The following is a 27123-nucleotide window of genomic DNA, read 5'->3' as shown; positions in this document are numbered from 1 at the left end:
ATTGGGCCATTTTTGTGTGAGCAATGCTTTAAAATCTACCTGCATATGTCTATCTTCCTTTCCCTCCCCTTTTCTCTGTGTTTCCTCTATCTCTTATTTATTTATTTATTTATTTATTTATTTAAAAATGTTTATATACCGCCTGTACAAACAGAGTTTAGTCAAAACGGTGTACAATATCATTGAAAAAAAATTAATAATAATAATAATAAATAAAAACAATATTAAAAATTATTAAAAATATATAATATAAAGTAAAAAATTGAGGAGAAAAATAAACAATAATTATAGTTAGTGATTCATCATGAAAAGAAGCAATGAATGTGACTGTTTCTTTCTCCAGCTTCCCCTCCTCTTTTTCTGTATCCCTAGGCTAGCACTCAGTGAGGGAGGGGGAGGGGTAGGGACCCAGAAGGCCATTGTTGCAGAGCTCTGTGGAGCCACTGGGAACTGAGGGCTGTGCTATGCCCCGCCTCCTCTCCCCATCCCATCCAGTGACAACACAGAAAAGGTGGCACGTATGCAGGAGGACAGCTCAGTTCTCAGCTCGATCTTTCCCTGTAACCAGGAAGCTGTGGGAAAGAGGAACCTCTTACAAAAAAATGGATTTTCAGTGTCTAATCAGTTCTTCTGACTGTATACTGTACAACACATCTGAAAACCTGGCTGTCCAGTCCAAAAGCGGGCAGTTGGCAATCCTAACTTAAATTTCCAGTACAATTCTTACAACAGCTATTTCAGCTCTAGAGTTGGTGCTCTGAACTTGAAATCAACCTCTTCCCTCCCCCTCAAGACTGCAACCAGTAATTTATATGTTTTTGATTACCTGTTGGAATAAACACTGTTCGAATTTAGACATGGTGCCTTCATTGGAGATTCAGTATCTGGTTTAGCTGCCTGATTAATAGTGCATGGGCGCTGTGATATCAGAACAGTAAAAAGGAAAACAAAAAGAAATCATAGAGTCTAAGAAGATTCAGAAGGGATGCAAGCATAGGGGCCGATGTAATATTGGCGTGTAGAAAGCAGGTGCTCAATGCTTAGCACCCGCTTTCTTAACATGCGCCCAACCACCTCTCCTGGGGACCCTATGTCATATTTAAATGAGCTGCTGTGCTAAAAAGGATGCGCTAGGGAAAATTGTGCGTCCCTAGCACGACATCGGGTGCATAGGAGACATGGCTGGGCACCCATGTCTGACCTGCCCTAAGCTCCCTCCCACCAAGGTCTGGCCCGAAAGGCCAAGCAGTCTGGGTCAGATCCAGGGGGGGTGCTGTACCTGAATGGAGGTGTTGCGCTCGCCGGCTGCAAACCTCCGTGGCCGGCTTCCCTCACCTTTTGGGGCATGCCCATTGCTGCAAGATTTGCATCATTTTTGTGCAGACCTTTAAGCAGGTATTCGATGAGCCCGGGCGCCTAACCACTGCTGGTTCAGACCTCCTCTGTGTTTGCCAGGGCTTGAAGACACTAGCGGAGTATGCTATTGAGTTCCGCACACTGGCCACTGAACTGGGCTGGCATGAGGATAGCCTCCGAAGTATGTTCCTGGAGGGGCTGTCTCCTCAGATTAAAGTTGACCTAGCAGCACGGGAACTCCCAGATAATCTGGATGCCCTTATTGACCTTACGGGGAAAATAGACTGTCGTCCAGCAACGTCTTCGGGAATCCAGGACACCCCCCAGGTCGATAGCCCTCACTCCGTCCTTCTTGCACCCTCTGGCACCAAATCCCCCAGCAGAAGCTGGCCTGCTCTGCCGAGAAGAACCCATGCAGTTGGGATGGAGTCGTCTCTCACCTGAGGAAAGACAGCAGAGACGCACATTGGGACTCTGTCTCTACTGTGCCAGGAAGAGTCACCTCCTGGCACAATGCCCTGAGAGGCAGGAAAACTATCAAGCCTAGGTGTCAGCGGGGAGATGACCCTAGGCAGTGCCTCTCCCGCTCCCCAATGTACGATACCTGTATCCATCATTCTGCCACAACACGCCTTCTCTACCCTGGTGCTAATAGACTCAGGTGCCAGAGGGACTTCATCCTGAACGACCTAGTTACTCAACTAGCTCTGCCAGTGCTACCAAGGGCTCCACCCCTTGTTGCCTCCTCCATCCACGGGGAGCCTCTTCCTGGCCGGATCACTCAGATCACCTCACAGGTGTGTTTACAAGGAGACCATAAGCTTTTACGTTCTTTAGAAATTGGTACACCCTATTGTCTTGGGACTGCTGTGGTTACAACTACACTCCCCCATCATCGGCTGGGGAACTCTCCAGCTGACCTCATAGGGTCCCCACTGCTGGTCTGCCTGCCTTCTTCAGGTTCAGTGTCCCTTGGTCTCTCTGGCAATTGCCTCATTGAACCTGCCTCCCCAGTATGCAGAGTTTGTGGACATCTTCTCGAAAAGAATGGTTGAAACACTTCCGGAACACCGACCCTTCGATTGTACCATTGACCTGCTGCAGATGCTTCCTTTGTGTCTCTCTCACACGCTAACACACCCACACACATGCTTCCTATGTCTTTCTCTCTCTCTCCCTCACTTGCACACATGCAGACAAAAACTGAACTGGAAACCACAAGCCAGAATCTGTATGCAGTGCAACAGCGGAAAAGCAGAAAATCAATATTCCTCAAAACAATACAATCAAGATATATAAATCAATCAGAATAGTAAAAACCATACTAAAAAATATACATTTCAAAACAGCTGATGAATAGAATAATATTCAATAATTAGTAGCTCCTATACAAATTTTTAAAAATTTTCTAAACATTGATTAAATATTTCAAAACAGCAGACATTAAATAACACCCAGTAATTAAAACTAATAAGGATTTTAAAAATCCCCCATTCACCATACCTGTCATCCTGAGAATGTTATGAACTTGGGGTACACACACTCACACAGAGACACAAACAAAATATGCTCCATCTGTCTCTCCCACACATACACGCTTGGTGAGAGACAGAGGGAGTTTGAGTGTGTGTGTATGTGTGTGTCTGAAAGAGACAGACACACACATTTCCTCCGTCTCTCTTTCACACATACACGCTTCCTCTTTATCTCTCACACAGGATTCCTGTCTCACCCATGCAGACACACATACATGCTTCCTCTCTCTCTCACCCCACCGCCACCCCCACACACAGGCAATCTCTCACACATATGCCCCCACAGGCACACACACAGTCACTCTTCTATACACTCACCATCTCATATATACACAGGCATCCTCTCATAGACACACACACCCTCATATATACCCACACTCTCGCACACACCCACATACCCTCAGATACCCACACACCCTCATGCGCACACCCACACATACCCTCACATACTCACCCATATACACACATACACCCACACACAAACCCTCACACACACCGTCATTAACACACACACAAACACCCTCATACATACACACCAACACACACACAAACACCCTCATACACACACACACACTTCCTCATATACATAAACACACAAACACACACACCCCCCCTCATAGACACACCCACACCTTCATACATCCACACAAATATCCCCACACCTCCCCCCTCATACACTGGCACTTACTCTCACAGGGCCAATCTCTCCCTTTTTCAGCTGCCAGTGGCACTGCAGGGCTTCTTCTGCCATCAGCTCTGGGAGCTCCAGTGACAACACTGGGCCTATTCTTTGCCACTGCCCCAGCTCCAGTAAATGCCTGCAGTGCTGCTGGCCTCTGCTACTTCAGGTCCTTTCTTTTGCTGGCGGGGTTTTCCCCACCACGTCACTGTTCCGCATCCCTCCTCCCCCTATTGCCACCCGAGGCAGACCGCCCCCTTAGCTTGCCTCTGCATGTAATATGGGTATATTGCTTGATAAACACTGTTTTATCCACATTATTAACCTTATCGCAGCTTAGTAAATATAGCCCTAAATTTGTACCAGAAGCAAAGGAGGTAAAATGACTTGCTCAAGGTCACAAAGAGTGGATTTGAATCCTGTCTTCCCTGGTTCTCAGCCTACTGCTCTAACCACTAGGCAAGTCCTCTTTACCTTAATAAAGAGATTAAAAACCTGGCTATTTATAGGACTATTCAGCTCACTACCAGAAACCTGATCTCTTGATTTCCATTACTTAAATCTCACTGCACTCTACACAAGATCCACAGTATCACTGCCCTAACATATACCCCATTATACTTTGCACTATTTCTAATATGCTGCCTCCTACATCCTTTCCTATCCCCCAGTTACATACTACCTCCCTATTCTGATCTGGCAGTTTATTACTGAGATACCATCTACTTCGCCTATCCCCCATTATTACTGATTTGATTTAATTACTGATGTACTCTATGCTTATTGATATGAGCTAGGGGGTCAATATTCAGTAAGCTGGTGAGCAGACAAGTTATCTGGCTAAAGTTAGCCGGCTAATTTGTCCCAGAAACTCAGTGAGAAAAAAGCTGTCAGAGCAACACTGGAAGTGCCAAGAGTGGGTAAAAGAATACCTTGCTCCTGCCTGGGGTTCTAGCAATCTTGGGAGATTCTGAAGAAGTTGGAGGGTGACAATGAGGTTGCAAGTGGGTGGAGGGTGGGGAGGCAGGAGTACGAGGGAGCCCGATTAATATTTTTAAAATGTGGAAGAAGGGAGCTGACCTGTGGAGAACAGTTTTTTTTTTAATGCACTTTCAGAGGGGTTGGGGAGGAGGGGGTCTTAGCCCAGCAGAGCCATTCGTAAAGTATTGGTAGGAGGGAGTTAAGGAATTGGCTCACAGGCCCACTGTTACGGGTTCAGACCATGTACACTGGTATCCTGCCCAGGGGCTCTGACCTGGGGGGCTAATCTCATAAACACACAATTACTGGCATTATACCTGGGGGCTTGAACCCAGGAACTTATCCCCAACCTAATCTGCAGGCCTGCTGGGAAGAGGAAGTAAATGCTGAATGTGAAATTTGAGGTTTGTAACAAATTTTAGCTGTATGTCCTTTTCTCCTGCATTGATAACAAATGCCTCGAAACTTCTGACTAAGTGCAGGCCTTCTGTTTAACGCCTGTCACAGATGCATGCAGTGGTGACATTCCCACTCCCCCTCTCTTCTGGATCATTTGCTCTCCTGTCCACAGTGGTCTTTATATTACCTTCTTTTTCATTCTTAAAATCAGAGGAGGATTTGGGTTTACAATGTTCCCAAAGAATTTCTAATTCTTCATCTTTATCAAGTAACTGCTTATTTAAACAGGTAACTTCATACTTTAAAGCCTCAGTCTGGGTTCTAGCAATTTTTAGCTTCTCAATTAAATCAGCCAACTGGGCAGAAGATAAATTCTCTTGCATGAATTCATTATGTTTCAATTTATCTGTCAAGATCTTAAGGCATTGTGACCAAACACTTGTAATATCTAACAGTAGCCATATTAAGGCTGTGCTCTGCTTATTCTTATTCTTGGGCATTGTGGCATGGACATACTCAGATATCTTATTTTCTACATCATCAAAAGAATTTAATTCTGCTGCGACATTAGGATCCCATGGATTCTTCGCACAAGCTGCTGCAGTCTCCAAAAGGTACTTTCTCTTTGTTTCTGCTTTTAATTCTACTTTAGTGTCCTTTTGATTCTTAACAAATGACACCTTCTGTTGCCACATAATGCTAAAGTTAAATACACACAGAATATTCTGTACTCAATAGGTTACAATTACTGGGATTATACCTGGGGGCTTGAACCCAGGAGCTTATCCCCTACACAGAGAGCCACACACAAACTTGGATTCAGTACGTCACAGTTCCAGGGCTCTCTCTCTCCCCCTCCCCTCTCTTTCTCTCTGTTTCCCCTTATATACTACAAACGCTTGTGAGAAAAGCAATGTTCCCTCCCTCTGAGTTCTTATCAGCTTTCAGACACAGCTGTGGCTTTCATTCTCTCTCTCAGGCTTTAGTAAAAGTTAATTGCTAGTTTTCTCATCATGGATTTAGTGTATAACTAAATAAACAGGCTCTTGCCTGTTCATAAACTTTTCACAGTGTAAGACAGTAAACAGGAGTTCCCTCAGAGGTTGGCCTATGGTCTTCAAACTAGTTTGTTTCTGGGTGAAAACTCTGAATCCTCACCAAAAAAAAATGACTCCAAAACCTTTGTTTTTTATTGTCAGATAGTACCGTTTAACTAACTATATTCTTTTGAATATAGCCAGTTAAGTCTTGTTATTTGGCCATTCAAGGCCTAAAGTTATTCAGCTAATTTAGCTGGATGCATTTGAAAATCAGCTAAGTTAGCCGGATAACCTTTCCCTATTCCAGAATGCCCCTACATTATCCAGCTAAACTTTAGCTAGATAATGAGTTATCCGGCTATGAATTAGCCAGATGAGTGGTAAAAATATTAAAAAGTTGGCATTTAACTGGATAACTTACAAGGTATCTAGGTAAATATGCCTATGATAATCACCATACTATACAGCAACTTGTTTTTATCACAGATCTACACTATGATTATTGTAAACCTCTCTACATGTTGTAATATACTCTGAAATCATTTGCTGGAAGAATGTGAGCTAGATAAATGATGATGATGATGATTAATGCACATCAAATCCATGTTAGTACGCATTGTCGGCAATGCCCACTTAAGCGTTAAGGATAACATTTGCAAAGCAGCTCATTAATATTTAAATATCTTAAAGCAAATCATGTTTAACCTCACAATTTACCTTAAGTTAAAAAAAAAACTGCACAAAGCCCCCACCACCCACTTTTGTTAGAGGGCCAGCAGCAGCCCAAATTAGCCCCACTCCTCAGCATCAGTCTTCTTCACATAACCACTCTCCCTCCAATCACAATCCCCCAACGCATCACCCTTGCCCTAAGCATACCCCCCCCCCCCCCTAATTGCATTGCCACTATCCCCTTCAGAGCAAAACCCCACTATCCAAAGCCAAAGGAAAACTCCTACCCAGTGAAAACCTTCCTTCAGGGATCTTATTCCCTAGGCCCCACTTCCCAAACAGCCCATTTTCAGAATGCTCTGAGCAGAGATATTCCTACTAGATCCTGCTCCACTGGCACCGGTTTTCAAAATGGCATCAGCTGACCTGATGCTTTCCCAAGCCCTGCATGTGTAAAGGGGAGCCTCAGAAAATCAGCATTGTTAGGCCACGAGCAAATGGAGATCGCGCCTACCTACAGGACCCTGGGATCTCAGCAGTTTGGTTATGGGAGCCTAGGAGAGAGGGAACTGGGGAGGGACTTCTGCTAAGTGGGTGGATTTCCTTCAGGGGAGAGGTGGGAAAGGGTTTGATGTTCAGGGGATAAGTGATGGTGGTGGGTATGTGTGTATGGGGTAGAGATGTGAATCGTGTGATCGATCGTCTTAATGATCGATTTCGGCTGGGGGGGGAGGGAATCGGATCGTCGCAGTTTTGTTTTTTTAAATATCATGTAAATCGTAAATCGGGGGAGGGCGGGAAAACCGGCACACTACAACAACCCTAAAACCCACCCCGACCCTTTAAAATAAATCCCCCACCCTCCCGAACCCCCCCCAAAATGTCTTAAATTACCTGGGGTCCAGTGGGGGGGTCCCGGTGTGATGTTTCACTCTCGGGCCACGGGTGCGTTGATAGAAATGGCGCCGGCGCTACCTTTGCCCTGTCATATGACAGGGCAAAGGTAGCACCGGCGCCATTTTGGTTCCTGTCCCCCGACGTCACTAGCGTAGGAGATCTCTCCCGGACCCCCACTGGACCCCCAGGGACTTTTGGCCAGCTTGGGGGGGCCTCCTGACCCCCACAAAACTTGCCAAAAGTCCAGCGGGGGTCCGGGAACGACCTCCTGCACTCGAATTGTGTTGCCGTACGGCCGGCACCATTTTGCAATACGGCAATATGGCCATATGGCCGGCGCCATTTTGCAAAATGGCGCCGGCCATACGGCAACACGATTCGAGTGCAGGAGGTCGTTCCCGGACCCCCGCTGGACTTTTGGCAAGTCTTGTGGGGGTCAGGAGGTCCCCCCAAGCTGGCCAAAAGTCCCTGGGGGTCCAGCGGGGGTCCGGGAGCGATCTCCTACGCTCGTGACGTCGGGGGACAGGAACCAAAATGGCGCCGGCGCTACCTTTGCCCTGTCATATGACAGGGCAAAGGTAGCGCCAGCGCCATGCTATCAACGCACCAGTGGCCCGAGAATGGAAGATCACAGCGGGACCCCCCCACTGGACCACAGGTAATTTAAGACATTTTGGGGGGGTTCGGGATGGTGGGGGATTTATTTTAAAGGGTCGGGGTGGGTTTAAGGGTTGTTTTAGTGTGCCGGTTTTCCTGCCCTCCCCCTTCCCCTCCCCCCTCCCCCTTCCCCCGATTTACGATTTTTGACGATAAATCGGGGGAATTCCTATTGTATATCGCCTCTAACGATTTTTGACGATTTAAAATATATCGGACGATATTTTAAATCGTCAAAAAACGATTCACATCCCTAGTATGGGGTTACTTTGGTTGCTGCTGGCCCTTTAAGGAGAGTGAAGGGGGACAGGTGTGCATTACTGGCAGCAGAAATGCAAGTGCATTGCTACCTCTGGTAATGTCTGCATGTTACCAGCAGCAGTATCCATTTAATGTCATATTTACTAAAGAGATTAATGGCCTTTAGTAAATACCATGTTAATGTTGGCATACATGAGGCACCCACATAAAATATTTGGGGGAGGGGCATAACAAAAATAATAGGTATGTACAAAAAATGTATTTATTTATTTATTTAAAGACTTTTTTGTATCGGTATTAGAGGGGACATCATACCGGTTTACATTCTAACAAGCAGGTTTGAAAATACATAATAACAGGGATTAAAATGGGAGGGGATCACACAAAGTATAAGGTAGAAGTACAGAGCAACTGCAGAAGAATACCTGAACATAACATGAAAGCAAAAAACCAATACAGATGAAGAGTATAAAACCAGGACAAGTTTAATATAATAGTTACATGGTCATATATACAAGGTAGCATCATAATTGAGTGGTCAAATATACGTGGGTGATATCAAGGCAGCATGATCGTGTATATAAGGATACGGTGAATGACTAGGAGCGTAAAGGGCGAAAGGAGAGGTAGACTAGTCGGGATAGGCTTGTTTAAACAACCATGTTTTTAGTTTCTTTTTGAATTTGGAGGAGCATGGTTCGAGAATAAATCATAGAAATAGAAAAACTATTACAGGTTAAAATCCAAGGAATGGGACAAATTAATCCACTTCTTTCTCTTCTGCCCCCCTCCCATGGACATTAAATCAGCACACTAAAATGTGTTTTTAATGCACTTTAAAAAAAAAAAGGAGACTAAAGGCTCTGCAACACAGATCATATTTTCCTTCCAACGACACTATACCCATATAACTTCTCTTCTCAAGTCACTGTCCTATCTGTGTCTCTATACAGTTCAAGCTCCTCTTACTCACCTACCAGTGTATTCATTCTGTAGCATCTTACTACCTCTCCTTGTTGCCAGAGGATGTGGTTAGTGCAGTTAGTGTAGCTGGGTTTAAAAAAGGATTGGATAAGTTATTGGAGGAGAAGTCCATTACCTGCTATTAATTAAGTTGATTTAGAAAATAGCCACTGCTATTACTAGCAACAGTAACATGGAATAGACTTAGTTTTTGGGTACTTGCCAGGTTCTTATGGCCTGGATTGGCCACTGTTGGAAACAGGATGCTGGGCTTGATGGACCCTTGGTCTGACCCAGTATGGCATGTTCTTATGTTCTTATCTCTCCCTACAATCCTCCTCGTGAACTTATCTGTGCCTTTCTCCTCCACTGCCAACTCCCAACTCTGCGCTTTTCACCTCGCTACGCCATATGTCTGCAATAGACTTACTGAGTTGGTGCATCATACTTCCTTCCTTATCTTATTCCAATCCAGCCTAAAAACTCACCTTTTTGAAGCTTAAAAGCTACCTAAAAAATGAGTTTAATTTAGTTTAATTTAATTTAAATCTTGACCCCTAGCTATCTTGATTACAGATTTGTTGGTTTTAACCATTCTGTTTTCAGTAAGTTAAATTCCCAATGTCTCTTATTAGTTCTGTGTGTTTGACTTAACTAGATTATAAGCTTTACAGAGGAGGGACTGTCTCATAGGTGCATCTGTAGAGTGCTGTGTTATGTCTAGTGGTGCTATAGAAATGACAAGTACTAGAAGTAGGAATCTTGGCTTGTGACCATTTGAGGTGTTATTTTACAGGCTATATTCAAAATGATCAGTCCTGAGAATCAGAAGCACCTGCCAGCAGATGAGAACACCCCTGAGAAGAGGACTGAAAAGATCTGGGTGTTCTTCGGAAAGAAGGATAATGGTAAGTGGGACTTAAATCTGTTGAATAACACAGCCACTTTGTGCTAGAACTATGTCTACAGATGAATTAAGGATAATTAAGGATGCTTGGAAAAGAGATCCTGACTTTTAGATTAGAAGCAATCCTCACAGGAAACAGCTACTTTGGAAAAAATGAAATTGTTTATCAAAAGATCCTTACAATTCCATATCACAGAAAGTTGTGCTAAGAATATTCTTCAGTCCAAGGATGAAAGAGAGTACTCTGGACATCCTGGCTTCCTTCAGGAGTTTGTGGTTACTGTTTAAGTGATGCTGCTGATTGAAATAGCTGTGCTTACTTCAGGGAACTTATTTAAATGAACTTGAATGAGGTTATTGGTAACACTGGCTATTCAAGTTTGATGAGATCCTATATAAGACGGTGTTGATCCAGAGAGCTGCTTCTAGGATCTTCTTGAGATCAGAAACAAAGATTAACAAATAAAAAAACTATATGAGACCGATATTCAGCTGTGGAGTGGCATAGGTTAAGCGGCTAACTCCGAATATCAGCAGCTAACTATGCAACGCCCAGAAACGCCTCTTGCCTGCCCCTGGAACGCCTCCAATTCTGAGCGCGCATCTTGTTGTACGCCTAGAATTTAGGAACACATGTCGCTGAATATCAGCAACTAGTTATCCGTCTAAATGGCTTCTGAATATTTGGCCTCTGTATCCATAGTATATAATGAAAACCTTTTCATTGGATTAACTTCATACATTGCTTGACTAGCTTTCAAGAGTTAATAGTCCCTTCTTCAAGTCAGAATTCAAATGAACAAAAGATGAGCAAAATATGACATATCAGGAAATATAAAGTAGTGTGGCCATAAGTAAATCATAAAAGGCATTCCAATGATAGGGGAAGGAGTGGGTGTGGGTGTGAGTGTGGGAGGGTGAGTGTGCGGGAGGGTGTTTGATGGGTGGAATACCTTTTATGATTCACTTATGGCAGCCAAGCTACATTATATTTCCTGGTAATAACATATTTTGCTCGTTTGAATTCTGACCTGAAGAAGAGAGTATTAATTCTCAAATGTTAGTCAAGAATTGCATTTAGTCCAATGAAAAGGCATTACATTATATATATTTTTTTTGTTTTGATTTGTTAACCTTTATTTCTATGCATTCAAGTGGACTAACACAGCAGCCAAACTATTTGAGATCAGCAGGGCATTTGCAGGGAACATGATAAACTGAAGCAAGGCTTCCCAAACTGTGGGTTGGGACCTCAAATGGGGTCACAAAACCTCCAGCTGGGGTCACAAGGGTCGCAATGGTAGTGCTCTTCAGACACTGCCAGCAGCAGTAGTAGCGAAAGTCAGCATGGGGCATGTGAGCCATGGTCCTGTAGTGGTCATACCCTCGCATGACTTTACATTTATTTATTTATTTATTTTACATCTTTTCTATACTGTCATTTGGTGGAGACCGTCACAACGGTTTACATTAAGGCACATAAAAATAATGATATTACAATTTGTCCGTTTACATAGGTGCCATAAGGTTCGGTAACATAGTTTGCGATCAATATTCGTTGTTAAAATGTGATGAATCATGTCCATGTCTTTCTTTCGTAGTTTTAAGTACAGAACAAACTTTACAATTGTAATTTGTCCTTTAGTGATGATGTGCTATATATTAAAAACTACACACTTAGTGAATTTCTGCAGTGTGTATGGTTGTTTAATTGTTCATGCTTTGCCCATCCCATGAGGGGAAGGTGGGCTGAGGGTGCATAAGCCAGTGGAGATTACCACTGCTTCTCTCTCTTCACCCAAGAGAAAAAAACTGCCCTGTCATCAATCTGCTCACTCTTCCCACCAGTTGTTATATACCCTTGACTCGAGTCCCAAAGGAAAATGTTGCCACTGACCCTGGCCAATGGAATGCTTGAAGAAGGAGCTATTTGAAGGGAGGGATCAGATATAAGAAGAGTTTGAGGGTGGCATCAGCGAATTGGCTTGTGGAAAGTGAGAGGGGGGAATGACAAGAGAACCTGGGGGATGCAAGAGAGGAGCTGGGGATAAGAGGGGTGATGTAAGTGAAAAGTTGGTGGGGAGGAAGACAACAGAAAGAGGGGATGAAAGAGAATCAATTAGGGGTTATAAAAATGGTTTGGAGGTGAGAGAACTTCAGCTAGGAGAATACGAAAAGGGCTGGAGAGAGTAAGAGAGAGAGGATGGCCTGAGGAGGTGATAGGAGGTGGGAATGTAAGAGAGGATCACCTAGAGTGGTGGAAATTGAAAGCAGATGTCCTCTGGAGGAGGATGGAGGTAGAGAAAAGGATTGATTGGGAAAGGGTGGGGAAATCAGAGTGCAGGGATGGTGAGAGCGGAGTGGCCGTTTTCTGGGGTCATGTAAATTTTCAAGTGCTAAAATGGAGTCACATTGGCTAAAAGTTTGGGAAGCCCTGCCTTAGAGTTTTTCTTTCCAATGGACTCCCTCAGAGAAAGACTTGCCCAGTGAGGATGTTTCCTGAAGCCTGAATTTGAAGGCGCTGTCTTTCTTTTCAGTGATGCAACTATCAATAGCTTTACAGCATCTGCTTGCCTTTCCCAATAGATAAACTCACAGAAGGGGAATTCATTCAAGGCATCATGAACAATAAGGAGATCCTGCGCTTGATCCAGTATGAGCCTGAGAAGTGAAGGAGCATCTGAAGGAGAATAAACACTAGCGCTCACGTGCAGACTTTCCTCACTAAGAGTGTTCGATGCAGCGCTCTGCATCACTTGCAGCCCCAGTTGCTGGAGAATTTCTTGTTTCAAGTCAACTGATTAGAAACAGTTCTTGTCCTTAATTTTTACTGTACAAAAGTCTTTAAAGCGGATGATGTCATGTTCTCTGTGCAGTAATTAGGCTTCCAGTAATAACCCTCAGAGTACAGTTAATGCCTTGCTCAGTCCTCAAGGTCATTTACTATAATCTCTTTACTGCAAGAAAAATCTGCAACAATAAATGTTAAGTGGGTTTTACAGGTTCTTGCTTCCTCATTTACATTCAAATTAAAACGTATCATTTCCTCATATGGAGAAAGCAGATCCACCAAACTCAAACATTTTACATCAACATTTCTGTTATGCTAGAGAAGAATCAAGTCAGGCACCCAGGGGCTTTCCACACAAGCACAGAAAGGGGTTTACTATTCATATTTTATATTTTCATAGGATTCAATTTTTTTGTTCTTTCATCCCAATAATTTTTCAGCAAACTGTGTGCACTATTTGCCAAAAACAAATTGTGATGAAATTTTTTGGTGGTTTGTGTGCCTAATTTGTTTAAGAACATAAGAACATGCCATACTGGGTCAGACCAAGGGTCCATCAAGCCCAGCATCCTGTTTCCAACAGTGGCCAATCCAGGCCATAAAAACCTGGCAAGTACCCAAAAACTGTCTATTCCATGTTACCATTGCTAATGGCAGTGGCTATTTTCTAAGTCAACTTAATTAGTAGCAGGTAATGGACTTCTCCTCCAAAAACTTATCCAATCCATTTTTAAACACAGCTACATTAACTGCACTAACCACATCCTCTGGCAACAAATTCTGGAGTTTAATTGTGCGTTGAGTGAAAAAGAACTTTCTCCGATTAGTTTTAAAGGTGCCACATGCTAACTTCATGGAGTGCCCCCTAGTCTTTCTATTATCAGAAAGAGTAAATAACTGATTCACATTAACCTCTCATGATTTTAAACACCTCTATCATATCCCCCCTCAGCCGTCTCTTCTCCAAGCTGAAAAGTCCTAACCTCTTTAGTCTTTCCTCATCGGGAGCTGTTCCATTCCCTTTATCATTTTGGTTGCCCTTCTCTGTACCTTTTCCATCGCAACTATATCTTTTTTGAGATGCGGCAACCAGAATTGTACACAGTATTCAAGGTGCGGTCTCACCATGGAGCGATACAGGGGCATTATGACATTTTCCATTTTATTCACCATTCCCTTTCTAATAATTTCTAACATTCTGTTTGCTTTTTTGACTGCCGCAGCACACTGAACCGACAATTTCAATGTGTTATCCATTATGATGCCTAGATCTATTTCTTGGGTGGTAGCTCCTAATATGGAACCTAACATTGTGTAACTATAGCATGGGTTACCTTCCACTTATCCACATTGAATTTCATCTGCCATTTGGATGCCCAATTTTCCAGTCTCAGAAGGTCTTCCTGCAATTTATCATAATCTGCTTGTGATTTAACTACTCTGTACAATTTTGTATCATCTGAAGATTTGATTACCTCACTCGTCGTATTTCTTTCCAGATCATGTATAAATATATTGAAAAGTACGGGTCCCAATACAGATCCCTGAGGCACTCCACTGCCCACTCCCTTCCACTGAGAAAATTGTCCATTTAATCCTACTCTCTGTTTCCTGTCTTTTAACCAGTTTGTAATCCACGAAAGGTCATCGCCACCTATCCCATTACTTTTTACTTTTCCTAGAAGCCTCTCATGAAGAACTTTGTCAAACGCCTTCTGAAAATCCAAATATACTACATCTACCGGTTCACCTTTATCTACATGTTTATTAACTTCTTCAAAAAAGTGAAGCAGATTTGTGAGGCAAGACTTGCCTTGGGTAAAGCCATGCTGAATTTGTTCCATTAAACCATGTCTTTCTATATGTTCTGTGATTTTGATATTTAGAACACTTTCCACTATTTTTCCTGGCACTGAAGTCAGGCTAACTGGTCTGTAGTTTCCCGGATCGCCCCTGGAGCCCTTTTTAAATATTGGGGTTACATTAGCTATCCTCCAGCCTTCAGGTACAATGGATGATTTTAGTGATAGGTTACAAATTTTTACTAATAGGTCTGAAATGTAGGTACATTTGATACAAATTGAAAACAAGCTCTTTTGTCCCATTTTCCATGTTTGTTCCAATCAAATGTACATCCCTACTCATATGAGGATGTTATACAAAGTGGGGCATGAATCTCAAGGTGCTGCATTACCAATGAGTGAGATTTTATAACCGTTTTAATTTGTTTCTATTTGATTACTCACCTTTCTTTGTAGCCTCAAGTATGATGACAATATCATTTACACTAAAAACATTAAATTAATAAATAAAGCATAATACATATAAAACAAAATATAATAAATCACAAAACAACAAAATGTTAACTCAAACCAGCAGAACCACATCCTCCAAGCAATTCATATAAACAGCTGTCAATTCCTATGCATATTATACTCGCCCAGCTCCAAGTAGTTCCTGAAAATATTGGAATAATTCTCTCTGTATATTGTAACTTAATTTTGTGGGCCTCTCTGCAACCAAAACACATTTTGTAGACCATTTTCAAATGTCTGGGGGTAAACCGCAAAGTCCACAGGTGCTTTTTCCTGCAGACTTTGCACCAGTTCTCAATGGGAAAGGAAACATATTTTCCCTTTGAAAATTGTCTTGGGAAAAAGCACCTGTAGATATTTGCACCTGTTTTTTCTGTGGGTATTTTTTCCTTCAAAAGATGTAGTTTTGAAAATGCAAAACAAAGCATGTTGTTGCATTCCCTGCTGTGCCTCCGCCACTCAATGCAGTTAAATGTATGTATGTTGTGAAACAAAGTGCATATTCCCTGTACGTACCCAGATCAGTCCAGACTCCTGGGTTATGCCTCCCTTCCAGCAGATGGAAACAGAGAAAGTTTTGACAGACTCTGCCATATATACCAAGGTGCCACCCACAGTCTGCCAGTATTCATCTGTCTCCAGCAGATGGTTGAGGTGCAAAGCCCAAAGTCTGGTTTGATCAGCAGCACTAAAGTATAGCTTGGTCTTTGAGTTGGTAGTGTAGACAGAGGGGTAGATTAGAAGTAAAGTTCCTTAAAAAAAAAAAAAAAAGGGGGAACTTTAATAGATTGAAGTCTCAAGCCGCCCAGAGGGTTGTGAGGTCTTGAGGGGACCATCCCCTCTCGTGTTGCAGGCAGCTGCTCGAAGGGGTCGAGGGCCCTGGTACCAAAGACAGAGCAGCTCTGGGGGTGATACTGGAGAGTCCGGCTCACTCCCCCCAGATGGAACTGAGGCTCACGCGGGCTGCCATGCCGGCCCGGGGGTAAATATTAAAAAAAAAAAGTTTGTGTTTTTGTTGCGCTGACTCTCCCTGCGTCTGCGGCTCATTTATTCTTCGATTTGCTGGTCCGGGGTGCTGTGTGCTTTCGCGGCAGGGCTGTCATGCCCCGATCATCGGCATGCCTTGCGTGCAGCTTGGCGCATACGCGATTGTCCCGCGACGGACTTTGTTCGGCCTGTCTTCCGGGAGGGGAGGGCCCTTCCGTTTTACCCCGGGAGGGTCGGCAATCGGTGTGCACGAACGCTGCGAGGCCCCCTGCTCCTCCGGCTGGCTCGGTTGAGCCGTTCCCGCGGAGTGCGGGAACGGCAGCCATTTTGTCCTCAGGCAGCATAGGCAGGAGAGCCACGAGGAACGCGAGGGGGAAGGGGAATTCCCCTCCCAATTTATCTCCGCAGCGGACTGTCTCTGAAGGAGCAAGGGATGCAGACCCCCAGATTCTACTGGGACATATGAGGACCCCGATGGTGCAGGGGACTCCTCCTCTTCCTCTTCATTTTCATTAGAGTTTGTATTGCTTATGCATAAGGCCTTTAGGGCCAAAAAGGCAGGTAAGAAGCAGGTTGAGGAGGGTCCCTCTCCCAGTGTCTCCCACAAGGTGAATCGGAAGCGGCATAGGTCTAAGGGGAGCCGGGACATGGATAAGGGGGGCTCTGCTCCCCCTAAAGTACAACGCCCATTAAGAACAGGGGGCCATCAGACGGATACAGACACCTCTGATGACACAGATTTGCAGGAAAAGCCCCCGGGGGGGGGGGGGTGGATGAGAATCCGGACTTGCCAGCGGACAAGGTCCAAGGGGCGCAGGTCGCTGAGGGGGACGACCCAAATGTAGTCCAGCTGTTCCGAAGAGATGAGCTCGGCCCACTCATCCCCTTTATTTTGAGAGAATTGGGTATCGACGGGCCACCGGCGGAGGTCAAACAGGGGAATATGGATCCTGTTTTGTTGGGCCTGAAGGGCCCCACTATTTCATTCCCATTCCATTTTTCCACCACGGATTTGTTATTCCGAGAATGGGATACCCCTGACCTCGGACTCAAGGTGAGTAAGGCTATGGACAAGCTATATCCTTTGCCAGAGGAAACTCTGGAGATGTTGCGAGTTCCTAAGGTGGACTCAGCGATGCCGGCAGTTACCAAGAGGACCGCTATCCCGGTCAACTGAGCAATGGCCCTCAAGGATCTGCAGGATAGGAAGTTGGAGATTCCATTAAAGAAGATTTTTGAAGTGTCTGCTCTGGCGGTGCGGGCTGCCATGTGTAGCAATTTTGCTTTACGGGCGGGCCTCCGCTGGGTTCAGAAGCTGCAGGCAAATGAGGACCTGTTGGAGGGTGAGGCTCTCCAAGCGGGCTAGCTCGAATCGGTGGTCGCTTATAGTGCTGATGCTCTTCATGATCTGTTGAGGGCCTCTGCCAGATCCATGGTATCCGCGGTGTCAGCGCACAGGCTCCTGTGTAGAGAAACTGGGTGGCGGATGTTTCGTCAAAGGCGCATCTCGGCTCCATGCCCTTTAAGGGAAAGCTGCTTTTTGGTAAGCAGTTGGAAGATTTGATCTAATCTCTGGGAGAGAAGGTTCTTTTTAAGGGAAGGTTCTTTTTAAGGGAAAGCTGCTTTTTGGTAAGCAGTTGGAAGATTTGATCCAATCTCTGGGAGAGAGGTTCTTTTTCTGCAAGATCTCGTTTTCAGGGAAATCGGAAGTTTCGTCCGGCCAAGATTGTGGGTCCTACCTTCAGGCCAGGGGCTAACAGGCAACAGTCCTGGTGTCAGTTCTTTCATGGCCGCCGGTTCGGAATGCCTGGAGCTTCCCCAGCGTCCACTGGAGTCAAGTCTTCGAAATGAGATGAGGCGGACCCACTCCTTGGAGGTTGTCGTGGGGGGCAGACTGTCCCTTTTTTACGAGGAATGGGCCAAGGTGACGTCGAATCAGTGGGTCCTCACAGTGATAAGACATGGTTACGCGTTAGATTTTGTACGCCGTCCCCGCGACCTATTTCTGAGGACTCTGTGAACATACCAGGAAAAGCATCAGGCAGTACTCGACACGTTACAACAACTTCTGGCCTTGGGGGCCATTGCCCCAGTTCCGTCGGGCGAACAAAGGAAAGGCCGGTATTCCATCTACTTCATGGACCCAAAGAAAGAGGGAACTTTCCAGCCCATCCTAGACTTAAAAAGAGTCAATCACTGTCTTCAGGTACCTCGCTTCCGCATGGAGACCCTGCAGTCGGTGATTGCCTCCGTACATCAGGGCGAGTTTCTGGCGTCGCTGGACCTAACAGAGACATACCTACACATCAGCATACGAAAGGATCACCAACGGTTTCTACGGTTTTTCATCCTAGCTCACCATTATCAGTTTCGAGCTCTGCCGTTCGGACTGGCCACTGCTCCCAGAACGTTCACCAAGATCATGGTGGTAGTGGCGGCTCAGCTTCGCAGGGAAGGCTTTGTTGGTGCATCCATATCTGGACGACTGGCTGATTCGAGCAAAGTCCGAAAAGCTTTGTCAAGAGGCGGTTCACCGGGTGCTACAGCTGTTGAAATCACTCAGGTGGGTGATCAACTTGTCCAAGAGTCAGCTTGTTTCCTCCCAGACCTTGGAATTTCTGGGAGCGCTATTCGACATGCGACAAGGGAAGGTGTTCCTGACAGCAGACCGCATTGTCAAGCTACAGGGCCAGGTTCGGGCTCTGTTGGTAAACCATCTTCCCCGGGTGTGGGACTACCTGCGGGTCTTGGGATCTATGACTTCCACTCTGGAGCTCGTACCACGGGCCTTTGCGCATATGCATCCGTTACAGTCAGCATTGCTCTCCAGGTGAAGTCTGGTTTCGGAACAGTTTCATCTCCCTCTCCCGCTCCCGTAGGTGATGAGGACCAGTCTCAACTGGTGGCTTTGCTCAGACAATTTGCAAAAGGGAATTTCCCTGGTAATGCTCGAATGGACGATAGTGACTACGGATGCCAGTCTCTCCGGTTGGGGAGCAGTATGCCTCCAGAAGTCTGTGCAGGGACTATGGTCTCTACAGGAGTCTCAGTGGTCCATCAATCGCCTGGAGACCAGGGCGGTACTTCTGGCCTTACAAGCGTTCCGTCCTCTGGTTCAGGGGAAATCAGTCCGGGTCTTGTCCGACAATGCGACCACGGTGCCCTATATCAATCGGCAAGGAGGGACAAAAAGTCGCCCAGTGGCGGAGGAAGGGCAGAAACTGATACACTGGGCGGAGCAGCACTTGTCCCGTATAGCAGCGTCCACATAGCGGGCATCTGAAAATGAACAGGCGAACTTTCTCAGTCGAAACCGCCTCAACCCAGGAGAGTGGGAGTTGGCGGAAGAAGCCTTTCGACTCATTTGCGACGAGTGGGGCACTCCCTCTCTCGATCTGATGGTGACCTCCAAGAATGCCAAGGCCCCACAGTTTTTCAGCAGGCGCAGGGAGAGAGGCGCCGAGGGCGTAGACTCGCTAGTACTCCCGAGGCCAACCGACGTACTACTATATGCCTTTCCACCATGGCCCCTCATCGGGAAGATGCTTCACCGGATAGAACTCCACTCGGCAGAGATAATTCTGGTAGCCCCGGAGTGGCTGAGACGCCCGTGGTTTGCAGATATGCTCAACCTGGCTGACACAGGGCCCCTGCATTTACAAGCCATCCCGTTTCTGCTTCATCAAGGCCCTGTATGTTTGGAGGAGGCAGATTGCTTTAGTCTAGCAGCATGGCTTTTGAGAGGCGACATTTAAAAGGCAAGGGTTATTCAGACGTGGTGGTTGCTACCCTTTTGAGATCGCGAAAGTCGTCTACGTCTTTAACGTATGCCAGGGTGTGGAAGGTGTTTGAAGACTGGTGCATACCACGGGAGGTTGATCCCATCCGGGCGTCTATAGCGGATATTTTGTGTTTCCTAAAAGCTGGTCTCGCAAAGGGTTTGTGGTGCAGTTCGCTTAGGGTCCAGGTGGCGGCCCTTGGTTGCTTTCGAGGTTCTATTCATGGAATGTCATTGACTACGCATCCAGATGTGGTGTGTTTCCTTCGGGGAGCAAAGCATTTGCATCCCCCGCTTCGGTCCCCTTGTCCTTCATGGAATCTGAATTTGGTCCTCAACGCGTTGTGTGGTTCGCCCTTTGAGCCTTTAAAGAGAGCGACTTTGAAGGATCTTACCTTGAAAGTGGTGTTTTTGAAAGCTATTTCCTCGGCTCGAAGGGTGTCAGAACTTCAGGCGTCTTGTAGGGAGCCTTTCCTACGGATTTCTGAGTCGGGAGTATCGTTGCATACGGTCCCGTCCTTTCTTCCGAAGGTGGTTTCCTCCTTTCACCTGAATCGGTCAGTGGAACTTCCATCGTTTGCAGATGTGTATCGGTCGGATCCCCTCGCGCGAGACTTGCGGAAGTTGGATGTTCGGCGAGCGCTCCTACAGTACCTGGAAGTCACGAATGCTTTTCGATTGTCGGACCATCTTTTTGTCCTGTGGAGTGGTCCGAAGAGGGGGAATATGGCTTCCAAGACTACAATAGCTCACTGGTTGAAGGAAGCTATCAACTCGGCTTATTTACTGCGGGGCAAGACCTCGCCGGTAAATGTTCGAGCGCACTCTACTAGAGCTCAGGCGGCTTCCTGGGCGGAATGTCAGCATATCTCTCCTCAAGAGATTTGTAGTGCGGCTACATGGAAATCTCTGCATACATTTGCAAAACATTATCGACTGGATGTCCAGGTGCCGGCCCCGGGGGGATTTGGAGAAGGTGTGCTTCGAGCAGGCCTCTCCGGGTCCTACCCTAAGTAATTGCGCTCTGGTACATCCCAGGAATCTGGACTGATCCGGGTACGTACAGGGAAAGGAAAATTGGTTCTTACCTGATAATTTTTGTTCCTGTAGTACCACGGATCATTCCAGAGTCCCACCCTTTTCTCAGCATTAAGTCAAGGGAGCGTCTGCTCGGTCGATAATTGTCTAAGATGATTCTGCAGATTTGATTTCTCGGGTTTGGGTCACAGTCAGCCATAGTGATCCGGTTTTTTTCAAGTTTGGGTTTACATTTTCTGTATATACTTATAGTTAGTTTGGTTTGATCCATTCTGCTTTGACATTGAGTAATACTGGCAGACTGTGGGTGGCACCTTGGTATATATGGCAAAGTCTGTCAAAACTTTCTCTGTCTCCATTTGCTGGAAGGGAGGCCAAACCCAGGAGTGTGGACTGATCCGTGGTACTACAGGAACGAAAATTATCAGGTAAGAACCAATTTTCCTTTTTTACCCCTGGGCAGAGTGGGTAATTTGAAAAAGGTAAATTTCCCCAGGATCTGTATTATTGCCCAGCAAAGTGCAATAAATGGGATCTGTTTTCAAGAAATGCATATTTAATTTAATGAAGCTGGGGCATATGATCTAGATGGCTTTGATCTGATATACTACATTGCATATGCAGAGTATGGTTTTGCTAATTTCATTCACACAACCACTGCAAAAACAGTTCATCTGTTTTCTACTGAGTCTTCCAACATCATCAGGATTGGTGCTTTCCATATATTCAAATGTCTACAAGCCCCCCTCAGAACAGCTGGAATCAAGAGATTTTATCAGTTCTACCACACCCAGCCATCTACACTGAATTCTTTAACAGCTATCATATGGGCCGACACAGATGATGAAAAGTTTGTAAACTGGATTTCACATAATGATTTTGGTCTCATTCATGACCCCAGAAAGCCCCAAACATTCTGTTCTTCCTTTATAACTCTTGGGGTTGCTATATCAAACCTTAAGAATGAACCACTGTGGCATATCTCATGGGGGGCGAGGGTTGCGGTGGGAATGCTTTGCATAGGATTCAATTCACTTACCTACTCTCAACAACAACAATATGACCTCACTGTGAGAGACACATGGTCCTAATAAGGAGCCAGCTGGGTGAGTTAAGGACCTATGGAAAGATACCGAGTAATGTGTAGGGCGAGTAGCAGAGACTTATGGGAGTGGGGTAAGCTGGAGGGACAAATGGAAGGAGGTTCTCTGATAAATGGGGCAAGCTACAAGGGACAATGGAAGGTGGTATAGTAATGTATGGGGTAAGTTTCAGTCATGCTTGATATGAGTTAAGAACCTATGGGAGGACACAGTGATGTCTGGGGTGAGCTAAGAATGCCTGGGAGGGAATTGAATGAGTTAGCTTTAGAGACCCAAAAGCGGGTGGTTCACTGTTTTTAGCAAACTGTGGACTAAGACGAATGCTCCCTGGTACAAGTACAGAAGTTCACTCATTGAGGAACCTGTCACACACTAACAAGTGACATCATGAACAGAAGCTTCCATGAAGGAAACACTAAAGGAAAATCTTATGGGATTGTAATTTATGTGCTAGAAGAAAGTCTTTAGAATGTCCTTTTGACATGTTAGTTCTTTATTGCTCATTTTTTTTTTATCTCCATTTCCCCCTTTTTATGCACTTTCTCACTGCAAATGGTATGCCCCATGGGTCCAGGAGGAAAGCTTACTTTATGACTTACCCTAAGTAAGAGAATTAATATACAACTCTTATGTTCAATAAGATTTTTGCAGTGAAAAAGACATAATTTACGAGCTTGTCTTAATAGATGTAATATGACAATTGCACCAGTTGAGATCCCAAGTGGCCAGACTAGTTGTGGTTCATGTTCAGTATGCACGCATGTATTAGAACTACAGGTATTCATACATCTGAACTTAAAGTACCCATATAGGTTACCGGGACATTTCATGTGCCATTCTGAGAAAGTTGTGTATGCGATTATATGTCCATGTAACTATATATATTTTGGACAGACTAAGAGGATGATTAAATTATGAGTTATTGTAATAATTCTCGGAAAGAAAATGCCTCTTTAGTAGACCATTGGGCGTACAAATCACATTCAGTTGATGATTTAAAGTTTTTTGTAATTTGTCAAGTTACCTTAAATTTTGGGGGGGATATATCGCAAAAGTGACTAGACTGGAACAATGATTTATTTTTTCATGTCATACAGTTAGTCCTAAGGGGATGAATAGTCAAATTGGAAGGTCACCCTTTCTATGATAGGCATGATTAAGGAGTGATGTGTATGGCGCCATTACCTCCTTTTCCTCCTGCTACACGCGGCGACCGAAGACCTGCGCGACCGGCGCCGGAGCCCCACCGGGGGAAGGTCAGGTCAGTGCTCGGCCTCCCCACCCGGGGGACCCCAACGCCAGCCGCGCGCGCCGAGGCCCAATCCGGCGGACACCACGAGGTAAAGCGCTAAGGCCCGCCCAAATCAGAAACTTACCAGCCAACCAGAGAAAGCCCGACAGGGCTTTAAATCCCGACTGCAGGCGCCATTACCTCCTTTTCCTCCTGCTACACGCGGCGACCGAAGACCTGCGCGACCGGCGCCGGAGCCCCACCGGGGGAAGGTCAGGTCAGTGCTCGGCCTCCCCACCCGGGGGACCCCAACGCCAGCCGCGCGCGCCGAGGCCCAATCCGGCGGACACCACGAGGTAAAGCGCTAAGGCCCGCCCAAATCAGAAACTTACCAGCCAACCAGAGAAAGCCCGACAGGGCTTTAAATCCCGACTGCAGGCGCCATTACCTCCTTTTCCTCCTGCTACACGCGGCGACCGAAGACCTGCGCGACCGGCGCCGGAGCCCCACCGGGGGAAGGTCAGGTCAGTGCTCGGCCTCCCCACCCGGGGGACCCCAACGCCAGCCGCGTGCGCCGAGGCCCAATCCGGCGGACACCACGAGGGTAAAGCGCTAAGGCCCGCCCAAATCAGAAACTTACCAGCCAACCAGAGAAAGCCCGACAGGGCTTTAAATCCCGACTGCAGGCGCCATTACCTCCTTTTCCTCCTGCTACACGCGGCGACCGAAGACCTGCGCGACCGGCGCCGGAGCCCCACCGGGGGAAGGTCAGGTCAGTGCTCGGCCTCCCCACCCGGGGGACCCCAACGCCAGCCGCGCGCGCCGAGGCCCAATCCGGCGGACACCACGAGGTAAAGCGCTAAGGCCCGCCCAAATCAGAAACTTACCAGCCAACCAGAGAAAGCCCGACAGGGCTTTAAATCCCGACTGCAGGCGCCATTACCTCCTTTTCCTCCTGCTACACGCGGCGACCGAAGACCTGCGCGACCGGCGCCGGAGCCCCACCGGGGGAAGGTCAGGTCAGTGCTCGGCCTCCCCACCCGGGGGACCCCAACGCCAGCCGCGCGCGCCGAGGCCCAATCCGGCGGACACCACGAGGTAAAGCGCTAAGGCCCGCCCAAATCAGAAACTTACCAGCCAACCAGAGAAAGCCCGACAGGGCTTTAAATCCCGACTGCAGGCGCCATTACCTCCTTTTCCTCCTGCTACACGCGGCGACCGAAGACCTGCGCGACCGGCGCCGGAGCCCCACCGGGGGAAGGTCAGGTCAGTGCTCGGCCTCCCCACCCGGGGGACCCCAACGCCAGCCGCGCGCGCCGAGGCCCAATCCGGCGGACACCACGAGGTAAAGCGCTAAGGCCCGCCCAAATCAGAAACTTACCAGCCAACCAGAGAAAGCCCGACAGGGCTTTAAATCCCGACTGCAGGCGCCATTACCTCCTTTTCCTCCTGCTACACGCGGCGACCGAAGACCTGCGCGACCGGCGCCGGAGCCCCACCGGGGGAAGGTCAGGTCAGTGCTCGGCCTCCCCACCCGGGGGACCCCAACGCCAGCCGCGCGCGCCGAGGCCCAATCCGGCGGACACAACTCGACGAAAAGATATAAAAAGACAAACTAAAAGATTAAAAAAGCAGGGACACACGCTAAGACCCGCCCATAAATAATATAGCTAGCCAACCAGTTAAAGCTCAGCAGAGCTTTAAATCCCACCCAGCTAGGCGTCGCGCGCCGTGCGTCGCACGCCGAAGGAGCACGACAAAGGGGCTTGCCCCTTTGTGTGCCCCTTCGTGTGAACCTGAGCACAACAAGAAACCACCTATGCTAAACGACTCTGCCACACAACCCAGCCTACACTACAGAAGCACGCTACATCAACGTTATCCAATCCATTTGTCCAGCGACCTCATTCTCCAGGGCCCATACACATAACAGCCTTTCCAACACTCACAAGCTGCTCCAGCATGTAATCAGACTCTCCAGCATTCATCCAGCCTCTCCAGCCTCTCCAGCATTCATCCAGCATTCTCCAGCACTCATCCAGCCTCCAGCCTCTCCAGCATTCTCCAGCACTCATCCAGCCTCCAGCCTCTCCAGCATTCTCCAGCACTCATCCAGCCTCCAGCCTCTCCAGCATTCATCCAGCATTCTCCAGCACTCATCCAGCCTCCAGCCTCTCCAGCATTCATCCAGCATTCTCCAGCACTCATCCAGCCTCCAGCCTCTCCAGCATTCATCCAGCATTCTCCAGCACTCATCCAGCCTCCAGCCTCTCCAGCATTCACCCAGCCTCCAGCCTCTCCAGCATTCACCCAGCCTCTCCAGCATTCACCCAGCCTCTCCAGCCTCTCCAGCATTCATCCGGCCTCTCCAGCCACTCCAGCATTCATCCAGCCTCTCCAGCATTCAGTCAGCCTCTCCAGCATTCAGTCAGCATTTTCCAGCATTCAGTCCAGCATTCAGTCAACCTCACCAATACTTAGCCCAGCATCTTCAATATCGAAACATTGCTCCCAACCAACTGAACCACAACAATGCACCTCTGCACCATACCCAAAATCTGGCATAACCTCAGAAAGCACACAAAACCTGCAATTCATCACATCGCACGACAACAAAGGCTTTTACCAATAATGATATCACCTATAACACAAATCTTAGGACTCTCTTTATTTACATTAACTCTATTCAATGCTCAGTCTCTTTCCAAAAAAATGGACATCCTCAGTGACTATCTCATAGAAGTCAACCCAGATATCTGTGCAATTACAGAGACATGGCTAAAACACACAGATACTGTACTTACAAATCAACTGCCCATTCAATCTTATGACTTATTTTCTGTCCCCAGACCCAAAAAAAGAGGTGGGGGACTCCTCCTTGCAGCAAAAAAAGGACTTAATATAACTTTACAACTTACCAACGCCTCCACCAAACTAGAATTCTCCCTCTTTAACTCGGATCAAATCCAAATAGCCTTAGTCTACGCCCCACCAGGTACCCTAGAACTGGATCCCTCCCCACTGATCGAACTTATAGCTAAACACATAAACACTGAAAAACCTGCTATAATCCTCGGAGACTTTAATTTACATGTAGACGCTACTCCACAATCTATCAACTGCCAAACCTTTCTTTCCTCACTCAACCACTTGGGCTTCGCTCAAATTATCAACAGTCCCACCCACAAGGCAGGCCACACTTTGGACCTCATCTTTATTAACGAACTCTTCAACATTTACACCAACCCCACTTGTTTACCAGTTCCATGGTCAGACCACAGAGTCATCCACACAACCCTTAGGATCAACAAACCTCCACCTCAAATCACTACCAAATCCACCATCCAATTCAGGAAACCTTGCTCTCTAGACATACTCAGTGAAAAGATGTCCGAAGCTTTAAATCAACTTGACCTCACAGACGCAACAACTGCTACCACCTCTTGGATCAATATTAACAATAAAATTGCAGATAAAATCTGCCCAACCACAACTAAAACCATACAACCTACATTAGACAATAGAAAACCTTG

General features: G+C 46.5%; 1 protein-coding gene across 2 annotated transcripts in view; it reads left to right on the top strand.

Annotated features, from left to right (window-relative positions):
- Positions 1-13346, top strand: part of RCVRN (recoverin) — a 34065-nt gene extending 20719 nt beyond the window's left edge. For both annotated transcript variants that reach the window (XM_029600259.1, XM_029600260.1), the window contains exons 3-4: positions 10237-10348; positions 12934-13346. In XM_029600259.1, coding sequence (XP_029456119.1) covers positions 10237-10348; positions 12934-13019 — 198 coding nt within the window. In that variant the 3' untranslated portion in view covers positions 13020-13346. The remainder of the gene's footprint in view (positions 1-10236; positions 10349-12933) is intronic.
- Positions 13347-27123: the final 13777 nt, after the last annotated feature.

Source organism: Rhinatrema bivittatum, chromosome 4 (assembly GCF_901001135.1).
Source record: "Rhinatrema bivittatum chromosome 4, aRhiBiv1.1, whole genome shotgun sequence".
NCBI classification, from domain to species: domain Eukaryota; kingdom Metazoa; phylum Chordata; class Amphibia; order Gymnophiona; family Rhinatrematidae; genus Rhinatrema; species Rhinatrema bivittatum.
This window is presented reverse-complemented; position numbering and strand designations above follow the sequence as displayed.